Source organism: Neolamprologus brichardi, chromosome 3 (assembly GCF_056152115.1).
Source record: "Neolamprologus brichardi isolate AB-2024 chromosome 3, ASM5615211v1, whole genome shotgun sequence".
Lineage (NCBI taxonomy): Eukaryota > Metazoa > Chordata > Actinopteri > Cichliformes > Cichlidae > Neolamprologus > Neolamprologus brichardi.
Window position 1 is genome coordinate 58,592,986 of NC_142106.1, and position 12,151 is coordinate 58,605,136.

Sequence of the window (12,151 nt, forward strand, 5' to 3'; positions counted from 1 at the left end):
GTTGCTTCTCAATCTTCTTCATGCTTTTTTTCATTTCTTTTGTGTTAATCCAGCTAATGTTATTAATGACATCTACATATCATCCTTTAGCAGCCTTGTCTGTATAAAATGTGAGTTGTTTGGAATTACAATGAAATCCATGAATAATGATTGACAAGCAAACAAAGACACAAAATTTTCAAATTGAACAGAAAAGTCTTTATTATTGCATTTGGCATCATTTGTTGTCAAGAACTTATGTATATCAGTATTTGTCCTTTTTTTTTTAAAAAAAAAATTACATTTTAAAAGTAAAAAATAAAAACAATTCGCAAACATAAAAAGACCTCACATGACCAAAATGAGTAAAATCTAAAAAAAAAAAAAAAAGGAAACAGTCAGAGTGTCTGTGTAAAATACGTAAATAACAAAAAACCTCACATGATCACAAAGTTTTCAAAAATGTAGTAAAACAAACATCAAAGTAAAATCAAAAACAACCGAAAAACTCTTTTCCTCTGAGTAGTTGTATGGCTTTTTATCTTTTGTTGGTATCTTTAGGTGGGTCTTTGTTCTTGTTACTTCTGAGCATCTTTGGACTTAACAACTGTCTGGCAGTCAGGCTCTTTGGTCTTTTTCTTTCTTGCTTGTTGCCCTTTTGCTTTATTTCTTTGCTTTCATCACACTTTGTCAAAGACCTTTTCTGCGTAAGAGATTTTTTCCTCATTTTTGGGTGTGCCAATGGAGACTCATAGCTAGTCCCAGGGCTATCTTCTTTTACTCTAACTGTGTCTTTGTTTTCATTTGTTCCTTCTGATCTCAAATTGCATTTTCCCTCGGTTGTCGTCTTTGTCTGTGGTCCATGTTTATCTCTGCCTATGTCCTCTGTGCTCATTCCTTTTATTTTTTCTGTAGTTTTTCTCACTAGTCCACTGGAAACTTCTTGGTCTATGTCTGTTGTGTTCAACAAGGGACCATTTTCATCTTCAGCTTTGTCTTCTTCATTATCTGTAGTCACTGTTTGCATACTGTTTTCATTTTCACTCAAACTTTCTGGCCTCAAGGCTTCATTGTCTTCATCTATTGTCTCTGTCTGTGTTTGGTTCACACCCTCAGTTGTTTCCTTTGGTCTAACAACATTTTGCATTTTTCTTTGGATTGCAATTCTTTCTGACATAATTTTAGGAGATTCCCAACATTTATTCTTGTTTTTAAGAAATTGAGTACGACTATAGAAATGTCCTGTGTCCTTTGTGGCTTTTCCTTTTCCTTTAGCATTATCTTTACCTTTGGTGGTTCCCAATGTACCTGCTGCTGTAAGGTCAATGGGTTCACAGTTATCATCATAATCTTCACCTTCACTACTCTCTGTAGTCACCATCTCTGACATATCTTCATCACCTGTTGTGTCTTCTTGTACCCTCACTTTTGCTCTTGCCCTGCCACTCTGTTTATGTGGGTGTTTTCCAGATGTGTTTCCTGCTGCCGGGTCAATGATTTTCCTGACTTCATTGTTACTTTCATCTTTGCTGCTGTCTGTGTCAATGGTGTTTGCGTGCTGTTTGGTCTTCTTTTTCACAATTTCTTCTCTTGTGGCATTTTGACTAGACTTTCTTTTCTTCGGTCCAGCATATCTTCTCTGCAACACATCTTTATTGTCTTCTGAGGTTGTAGATTCCTCAGACTTTCTGGTTCTATTGTTCACAGCAAGTGCCTTTGCAGCATTGTTGCGGCACTTGAAGGCTTCGTCCAAGTTTAAATCTGCCTCATAAAACCTTGCTGCAGTTGCATCAGAATGGCACATCATCCGGTGGACTTGTACCTTGCTTTGGGTTCCCAAGAATCTCCCACTCTACAAATGTAAACATTAAATAATGTTATTAATTGCACTAACATTTGACATTTTCAAGATTTGCAGAGCTAAGGACAGAACCACAAAAAGAAGTACAACAGAAGACAATATAAAGAAAAAGAAATGTCCTTCCAACATTAAAACACTGGGAGTAGAACCAGGAAGGGTGACTGTTTTATATCATCCCTCTAAGAGGATAGGAAGGTAAAAACACTGAATCACCATAAAGTGGAAACTACTCACAAAAGTGCTGATGCTGCTCCTAATCATAGAGAAGGTTGGTTTTCCTGGGATACCAAACTTCCTCCATGCATCTTGAAATGATGTCAGCATCTTAGAATAAGGCCCTCCATTGGTGTTGGCAAAAATCAATTGTGATGATCCACCAAGGTATCTGTGGCGGTGGTACACAAAGCGGTGAAACCATATGTATTCGTCTTTCGTTAGGGGAACAAGTGCATGGCCAAATGTTTCTTTGGTCTTGTGCTCTTTTACCTGTAAAAGAATCAGCAACTAAATTACATTGCACACAGTCATTGATGTCGCTGGTAAGAAAACATCTTTAATCAGGGAGAGAAATCATTTCTTAATGACTTTACTCTGATTATCCGCCGGCCATCACCATCCGCTTCAGCAGTGCCAACTTCGTCAACTGTCATATTTGATATGACGGCTCTTCTGTGTCCAGTTGTGCAGATGACAAATCCAGCCAGAAGACCATAGAACCAGTCTAGGTTCACAGTTGTGGGATTTTTCTCAAGCTCGACTACTGAGTAACATAGAGGTTGCACGGTAAGACACAAGGGATAGTTGAGCATATCCCTTATATTGCTATATACTCCCCCTAATATAATCCTATATAAACATCACAAATGCTACTGTTTGTATATGTATTATATATTTGAACAAAAATCAAAAGTCCAACAACTGATTATAAATGAGCAGTCTGTTATAATTGAAAGCAAAAAGTTCTGTCATATAGTTCTGTAAATCTGAGATTCTGAACTATATATACATACAGATTACAGCTGGTAAGTAAATATTATAAAAGAATTCTCATTAACAGAGATATTATTGGGGTTATTAGAGTTGTCCTTATGGAGAAATGAACTAAACACTTACCAAGTGCTTCAGGGATGTGTGTGGTGGCCTTCTTGAGAAAATCAGTGATGTGGACAGGATCTACAAGCATTTCTAAAAGACACAGAATGTTTTTATGTTCCTGTAGCTCCAGTCATGCTCATTCATGCTGCACGCAATGATGTAAATATAAAACAGGTTGTATTTCAGACCTAATACAGATGTTTATGATATATTGAATTGAAATTGCTAATCCAAGCAACCAATGATTTATAAAGAAACATCTTGAAAAACAATAGGGGTGCACAAACATTTGCATACCACTGTACATATACAATGCACAAAAGACATACTTATATACAATTTATACTTAGATCATAACATTTTGAGTCCTTGTTCCTCACCACATCACAGTCATGATATCATGACATTTAAAAATTAGTTATTTATTGCACATGCTAGGTAACAACTAAGTAGTAAAGTTGGATCTTACGTGATTTTTTGATCCGGATGGCTTGCCTGTGGGTTTGTAACTCCCTTCTGCTCTTCTTCATTTCCGACTGAAGTGCAAATAAAGTCCCCTTTAAAGCCTTACGGGAGGCTCTGACCTCTGGCAGTTGTGCATCAATCAGAAATTGCAAGAACGCCCTCACATTTCCAATCCAGATCCTTTTGGTTGTTACAGCATATTTATTCAGATAAGTTGTCCATCTAAAAAAGGCACAAACAAACACAAATCAGTAATCACTTTAGTATTATTGAGATTACTGGACTAAAATATCACAGAAATTTGTAAAAATGTACTCAGTCAGTCTTTCTCTGTTGTCCATAAATGCAAACGTCATTGCAGGGACTTGATTGTGAGACATGAAATATGCCCAGGTACGGACATGATAGACCCGTTGTTTGGCATTTTCAACGTCCCTTTTACTTGTTCCACAAATGTGCTGAAACCAAGCATTCAGGACTTTCTCTGTTTAAAATAAAGTGTAGTAACAACATCGCAATTAGAAGTGTCATGACAAACTGATGAGGTACAGAAAACATTCTTCTAATTCAAGTGGTTGACAATGATATCTGGAAGATATTGCTAATTAGTAGTATCTGTTTAATTAGCGGGATGTGAGTTCCTAAATAGAACAACCAGTTATCCAAATTCACATTACACTACAGAAGAAAAAACATTTTTGCTAAACAATTCATACCAAATTTAGGAAGCCGGGCTGTTGGGTCAGGTTTTATTCTTTCAAATTTCTGGCGCTTTGGGGGGCTGAGAGGTTTGAAGCCAAGTTTATCCTTAGTGGATTTCAGTCTTTTCAGTTTCCTTTTCAGGAGTTGAAGTAACAAATCCTGTTGTTTGCACTTTTTGCAATTCTGATGTTGGACTTGAGCATCATCTAATTGATTGACAGGGGAATGGACTGAGCTGTCTTCTCTAATCTCTGCAGATTCTTCACTGCTATCACTGTTATCACTTCGCTCCTCTTGATCACTGCTTTCAGTCAGCTGCTCTATGTCCAGTGAGGTCACCATTGGAGGCTGTGGATTTGAACGTCTGAGAGCTTTGAGGGCTTTCAGATTAGCCAATCGTTTCGCTGTCCTCATTACTTTCTTCTGATCTGATTTCTGAAAGGGTATAAACAATAGAACAGCAATGTTTGAGAAAGTTAGTGAAACATGTCACATAAGAATGCATTCTAATTTAACAACAAAATGTAAGCTATACAAAACACTAACCTCAATCTCACAGTGGACATTTTGCAAGTGCTTGTCCAGTCTTATACGGCTTTTAGCTTTACATACTGGACAGTCCAGCCTGCCCCTGTAACTGCATATCACATCCATTTTGACAAATGTAACTACAACTACCACTTTAAATTGTTGCAATGTTTTGTCATATACTGTATGACAGTGACTTACACTGTAAAGCAGTAATTTAGCAGTAAATGTAATTCTTCTTTGTTTACAACATGGTGGTATTTTTTTAAATGCTGCCCAACTGCAACATATGGAACAGAGCATATTGGGCATTCTGTCATCTGACGTGGCATTTTTCCTGTAGAGAAGAATACACATCAGAACAGGTGAATTATTTATAATTACTTGCCCGCAAGTCTTCAAATTGAGGTGTACACTTCTCAGTACTTGACCAAATATTAAAGGAATTAAAAGAATAAAAAGTCTGCCACTTTTAATAGGGGATTAAAATAACTTTCAAGTTTTTAGTATTTTTTCTTAAGTTATGGACCAGTTATTTGGAGAACCCTCCTGGAATAACCAGGGACTGCGATACTAGTAAATGAATTGGTATTTTGAATTGGTAAAATTAACCCAATCTTTGATCTTATTTTTGAAAATATTATAACCTGTGAATTGTCTCATTACAACTTTCTCATCCTCAAAATAAAAGAACCCTTAGATCCCTTAGACCCTTTGGCCTCAAATTGTCCCAGAAGAGCCTTTTCAGGGGTTGGTCTAATTCAGAATGGTAGGTTAATTTGCTACATTTTCTCTGAATTAATGATTGTAATTAAGACACTAAAAGGTGAACATTTATTGATTTTTCAATTCCATCAAGGCGCTTGACATCATTATTTTAAAATACATGTACACATGAATCCTCTGCAGATGCAGGCAATGCTGAACCATTTAAAATGGCTTCATTTGACTTAGAGCTTTCATAACACTTCCGTGTATTTATATTGAACTTAAATAAGGTGATTCTGATTTTTTAAAGCAGTATTTTTGCTGACAGTTGTCATTTTTTTTAAAAAAAAGCTGTCTCTTTCAAAAAATAAATAAGTATAAGTTTTGATAAAGAAATATATGTGTAAATATGTAGTTACACCAATGTGTGTATGAATGTTTACGCACCGTTGAGCTTAACTCCCCTTCAGTCTGTCTACAAAATAATGCTTGACTCGTAAAACAATTTGGAGACAGTATGTTCAAAACAAATTCATTATCGGTCTAATCTTAAATTCTTAAAGGTTAAGATGTATACCTCTAAATTCATAATATAATTACAAAATAACTAAAATAATTACTTTGAATGGGGAAATATGTTGTTTAAACTTTTAGTGATATGTATTTATTTGTTGGAATAGTTGTTACTTTGGATACAAGACTTGGAGGAATTGGGGAATAATATTTAAGGATTGGAAGAATTAGAGATTTGAATGGATGAATAATTGATTTAAATTTCACTTATTTTGAAACTAATTTCTAAAAATGGATTCAGTTTGGCTAATCATTACTGAGCCCTTCAGCAAAGAAGAGCTGTTGAAAAAAGATGTTAGTGTGGTTGAATGGCTATTAAAATAAATTCAATAAGTGCTCACAGAGAATTACATAGGTCTTAACGTGTGGTGCTACAAGGTATAAAGGTATGAACAAGTATTGCATTTTGTTACTCACTTCTTCCTTGACTGTAGACTTTAATTATGAAAGACCACCCCCCCCCCCCCCCACACACACACACACACACAGACACACACACACACACACAAAAGAATAACCTCAAGCGGGAAACTAAACATTAGTGATTTATATACAATACTTGGAATTATAGTATTTAAATTCGACACAAGAGATTAGGGATTTGGATGTTCCAGTTGGAAGGAATTAGTTAATTTTATCTAAACTTACCTTTATGTAATTCCACCGTCTTCAACTTAATGAACACTAACAGCTTTGCGTATAATCTATGGGGATCTTAGCATTCAGATCTTTCAACCAATCGTGCTCTCTGCTTTGGTCATGTGATTTCTTACCAATAATGTATATCTGATGAATGAACATAATTTCCACACCTTCCTCTAGGAATTTTGATAGTGTGAAGTATCACTCATTTGGATTTATAACTCAGAATGTCTTTTCAGCACACATTAGTATATATAGATATCCATAACATTGGGGCGACCGTGGCTCAGGGGGTTGGGAAGCGTATCTGTAACCGGAAGGTTCGATCCCCGGGCTCTCTGTCCTGGTCGTTGTGTCCTTGGACAAGACACTTCACCTACCGCCTACTGGTGTTGGCCAGAGGGGCCGATGGTGCGATATGGCAGCCTCGCTTCTGTCAGTCTGCCCCAGGGCAGCTGTGGCTGCAACTGTAGCTGCCTCCACCAGTGTGTGAATGTGAGAGTGAATGAATAGTGGTATTGTAAAGCGCTTTGGGTGCCTTGAAAAATGCTATATAAATCCAATCCATTATTATTATAACATAAACATGAGAAAAATGTTCATTTGGAATTAGACCTTTTAATACATCAAATAAATCAGTGAATAACTGTAATTAGTCGTTTAGTGTGGGTAAGACTACACATGCTTTATGTAAAGCATTATTTTTGCTTTATTTATTCTTAGCCACAACATTGGCCATAATTTTCCTAAATCACTCTCGACATAGTCAGGTCATTCTTGGTCCTAGATTGTTGATTACCTGACAGGTCAACCACAATAAATGCATCTTCAACACAAGGTGTCTGACAAGGTGATCAGCAAAACAGCGGCATCACAAGAGACGGTCCTCTCCCCTTTCTCTTCACCCTCTACATCACAAACTTCAGCCACTGCAAGACCTGCCATCATCAGGCGTTTTCTGATGACTCTGCGGTGGTTGGATGCATCACTGAGGGTGATGAGTGCCAGGCTGTGGTGGACCCCTTTGTCATGTAGTCTGAGCAAAATCCTCTGCAGTTTAAAGTGAAAAAGACCAAATAATTGATTTTGTACTTTAGGAAGACCAGGAAACCGGTGACCCCTGTTTTAATCAAAGGGGTCAATGCAGACATAGTGGAGCACTGTAAATATAAGTACACACTAAAAATAAACTGGACTCGGTAAAAACCACCACTGCACTTGAGAGGGCCCAAGTAATTTTCTGAGGTGGTTGACGATTTTCTATGAGTTTGTTGTGGCCAGTGCCATTCTCTTTGCTGTTGCATGCTGGGGCAGCAGGTTGCAGTTTGCAGATGCCAACTGGCTCAATAAAGTGGTCCACAAAGCCGATAATGTTGTGGGACAGTCTGAAACAAGGACAATGCTCTTAGTTTTGACAGCCCTATTAAAGATTTATATCAGTCTGTACATGCTCCAGAGAGCTTTTCTTCCAATTCTTTAACTGTCACTCGCTTTTGCAACTTTGTATTTTTGTGTTACTCGCAGCAACAACTCCACCTTATTGTTAGTCCATTTTAAAAATGTGGTGCTTTTCCTCAACATTTTGCCGCGACGTTTCAAAAAGCCAGAAAGTAAATAAGCAGCAGACAGAAATGAGGCAGGTCGAATCTTCTTACATTTCATGCACATGCAGTACTGGAATGTAAGCATTTTCAGCCGTTACAATGTGGATGCGCAGCTCTTTGAAAACCACTGAAAACGATAGTGTGGACGGGGAGCGTTTTCAGATGAAAATGCAGTTTTTAAATCTATCTGGGCTAGTGGGGACATAGCCTAAAACTGTCCTCAAACTGAAGAGACAAATCTCTTCAAATCCAGAGACAAGGAGGAGCTGAGAGGACTGATAAGGAATGGGAAGGACAGCTACAGGCAGAGATGGAGAACCAGCTTCAACAAAACAACGTTTGCAAAGTCTGGAGAGGCCTCAGAACCATCTTGGGCCACAAAGATCAGAATTCTCTGATCAGGGGGAATGTAAATGAACTCTATCATTTCTTTAACAGATTTGATTACTCTATGAGGCAGTTTTCAACATCGGCTGCAGACTCACACACCACCACAGCTGCTGTTCCACCTCTGACACCTCAGACACTTCATACCTCCTTTACTCACCCTGCTCACTACTACCTACCCCCAACAACAGCATCCAGCACACATTAACACAAGGCTCCAGCCTGTCTCTCTCAACCACCCAGGTTAGGAGGGAAATGAGGAGGATTAAAACCAAGTTGGCATCAGGTCCTGTGCAGACCAACTGTGTTGGATGATGGAGAACATCTCTAGCCTGACCCTGAGGCTGGGGAGAGTCCCACAGTTCAGAAAAATCTTCTGTGTTGTACCAGTGCCAAAGACCTCACGCCCCAAGAACCTCAACAGCTACAGGCCGGTGGCTCTGACATCCCACCTAATGAAGACCCTGGAGCCTCTGGTCCTGGCTCAGTTTCAGCACCTGGTAAGCTCATCACTGGACCCACTTCAGTGGATGATACTGTCATTCTCCTCCTCACCCACCAGTTTGTATATTTGTGCATTTTATATATTTTTTCCCTGTTAATACTGTTCATATGTATATAGTGCTGCAGAACTGTCATCCCTGTTGGACAACATCTGCCACCCCATACAGGAGAGTACTGAGCAGCTCCTTCGGTGGCTGCGACACCCACGGTGTGGGATGGAGAGATTTAACAGGTCTTTCCTCCCCACTGCTGTCAGACTCCACAACAAAGACTTCAACTGATAAAACACACACATCCACACATGTGCAATAGCAATAACATTAAGTGCATTACTCTTTTATGGCATTGTTGTATTATACTCAGTTGTATATAGCATTTGTATTCAGTGTTATTCTAGTGTATATAGTATTTTATTTACCTCTATTGTGTACAGTTTCTTATTCTTATCCTATTCAAGTGTTTTTCTAATTATTGCTTTGTAAATTTGCACTGTCCACTTTCTGTTGTAACAAAACACATTTTCCCATGTCTGGGACTACTAAAGGTGATCTTATCTTATCTTATTCTAACCCAACCCAAGTGTAATAATGAAGACACAGGACATTAACACTGTTAAAGAAAACATTTATTAGGCTTCATTTAAATGTGTGTGTGTCTGTGTGTGTGTGTGTGTGTGTGTGTGTGTGTGTGTGTGTGTGTGTGTGTGTGTGTAATTATATGCATTTCTTGAAATGGAGCAGGAGCAAGACCACCACAAAGAATAAAGTGATTGCAGCAGCAGTGATGAGAAGCATACAACAGGTCCACGAATCAATTAATCTCCAACATGTGCACCTAAAAGTAAGTTTATGATAAGAAAGTGCACATAGATTACTCAAATAAATTTTATATATTATGGAAAAAATTGGTGGATTAAGAAGAGACAAACTGCACTTGCCTGCAGGGTTCTCTTGTAGGATACTCATCTTGTGGGCTCTGAAGTTGACCAAAGGTTGAGTGATTGTGAGCAACACTTTGCAGCCGTATTTCCACTGCATGAAGGGCAAATGACATTTTAGTTCAGACCACTGGATCTGAGAAATCAAACAGGTGTAGATTTAACACACTGGCACATACCTGCCATTCTCAAAGTCGGATTAAGAAGGAACAAAAGACCCTACGTTTACAAAGATAACCTGCATACAGAGGAAATATACATTAGTATCTTGGAAGGATTAGTAATTGTTATTCAAGATCTATAAATTAAAGTGGAAAAATTGGAAGAATTATTGGTTTGTATTCTAAAATTGGAAGCTTTAGGAACTTTGATTTAAAAAACAAAACAAAACAAAAAAAAAAAACAGAAGAATTAGTCATTTGAATAGGACCAAAATCACACTTCTCAGGACTTCTGCTCACATCAATGTTGATTAGCAAATCAAATAATCATTTTCTAAACTGTAACTTGAAATCAAGGTTGAATTTTTTTTTTTGGAATTTTATATGTAATTAATCTCACAAACCTAATTAATGGTATTTACATATCATCCTTTAGGTATGTTGTTAGTGTACTGCAATTTTAATCTGGAATTACACTTTGTCAAAGAAATCAATGAACTATATTTATAAAGTGTTGTTTTAATATATAGTTAGAAATTGGATTTTTAATCTAAAATCCTACAAGTAATGCGCAGGGCTATCAGTACAAAAAGAACATCAGCACAATGTTGGAAGCATTAGTGATTTATATTCTTTAACTGGAAGGACAAGCCATTAAAATCATAAAATATGAGAGTATTAGTGATTTTGATTGAACTTACCTTGAAGCAAATCTTTTCCAGTCTGCTGTATTCTTACCACACTCTGACATCACTGCCCCTCCCACCCAAACTCATGACTACAAAGACCTTTCAGCCAATCACATTATTAATTTTGCCTATATTACAAGGTACTAGTACTTGGAATTCAAGATGATTCATTTGGAGTCTTTTCTGTAATTATAATAAATAACAGTCAATTAATGTGTTTTGTGAATCTTATTAAATGGTCTGTATTTATACAGGGCTTTACTTAGTCCCTGAGGTGCACTGACAGAGGCGAAGCTGCCGGACACTGGTGCCACCAGGCCTTCTGACCACCACCAGTAGTCTTGCCCCAGGACACAACGACCGAGACAGTCTGAGCCGGCAACCTTCCGATTACAAGATGAGCTGCCAACTCTTGAGCCATGATGGCTCCACTATAACTTTAATCTGGAATTACACCTTTTCAAAGAAATGAATAAACTTGAATAAACTACCATGACTGTGGACTTTTCCCATCCTCCATCAGTGTGAGAAAGAAAACACAGGATTTTGCCATTGAACAACAAGAACTTTATTGAACTTTATCTGAACATTGTTGTATATGAACATATGTGTGCAGGTGCATGCATGCTTGTGTGTGTGTAGCTATGTTTGTGTGTCTTTATTGGCAGTCATTTTCCTTTCCCATCAGCAACACCGTTTGCCTGCAAAGACAAATGAAGAGAGGAGATTCTTAGTATTTGTTGCAGTAACTCATTTCATCTGATATTTCACTTGTTGTTGGCTGTGTTACTCTGTTAACTTACATTCACTGGCACACCATCATTGCTGGACTGAGGCTCTTTAACGGCTTCAGAAATCTCCAACTTCCTAGTTTCATCCTGTGACTCCAGGTCATCTTTTTCCACCAGTGGTGGTTTATTGCTTTTCACAGGGTCCTCAGGAATTGGAGTCCTCCCTCTTCTATCCATTTTCTTCTTCTTGTAAGGAGCCCACTTGATTCAGGACTTGCAATACTGTGTTGAAAGAGAAATTATTTTTAAAACTACGTAAAATATAAACAAAAACATCAAATGCAGTTCAGATGTTTGGTGCACATAGCGTGGCATGTTTCCAAAGACACACTGCATACAGAGGACATCAGCACAATGTTGGAAGCATTAGTGATGTATATTACATAACTGGAATGTCGAGGGACAGGGATGAAAATTATGGAAGTTTAGCTATTTGTATTGTATCATTGGAAGGACTAAGGATTAGGATCATAACAAAAGGAAAGAATTAGTGGTTAGGATTGCACTTACCTTGAAACAAATCTT

At 37.7% G+C, this 12,151-nt stretch overlaps 1 protein-coding gene across 1 annotated transcript; it reads right to left on the bottom strand.

Annotated features, from left to right (window-relative positions):
• Positions 1-517: 517 nt before the first annotated feature.
• Positions 518-11,803, bottom strand: LOC148105973 (uncharacterized). Its single transcript, XM_087838427.1, has 11 exons — positions 11,639-11,803; positions 9,986-10,121; positions 4,832-4,967; positions 4,649-4,739; positions 4,117-4,537; positions 3,716-3,884; positions 3,405-3,622; positions 2,954-3,025; positions 2,431-2,597; positions 2,075-2,326; positions 518-1,831 (listed from the first exon to the last, which is right to left on the bottom strand). The coding sequence occupies exons 1-11, from the start codon at positions 11,801-11,803 to the stop codon at positions 518-520; spliced, it is 3,141 nt and encodes a 1,046-aa protein (XP_087694553.1).
• Positions 11,804-12,151: the final 348 nt, after the last annotated feature.

What these genes read in the sequence shown, in the direction of transcription:
- LOC148105973 (XM_087838427.1), bottom strand. Translation starts at nt 11,803, where the DNA reads ATGGATAGAAGAGGGAGGACTCCAATTCCTGAGGACCCTGTGAAAAGC. An exon ending in CCTACAAGAGAACCCTGCAG is followed by an intron (nt 4,968 to 9,985) that starts GCAAGTGCAGTT and finishes TCTTCTCTACAG; the next exon opens with GAAAAATGCCACGTCAGATG. An exon ending in ATGGCCGGCGGATAATCAGA is followed by an intron (nt 2,327 to 2,430) that starts GTAAAGTCATTA and finishes ATTCTTTTACAG; the next exon opens with GTAAAAGAGCACAAGACCAA.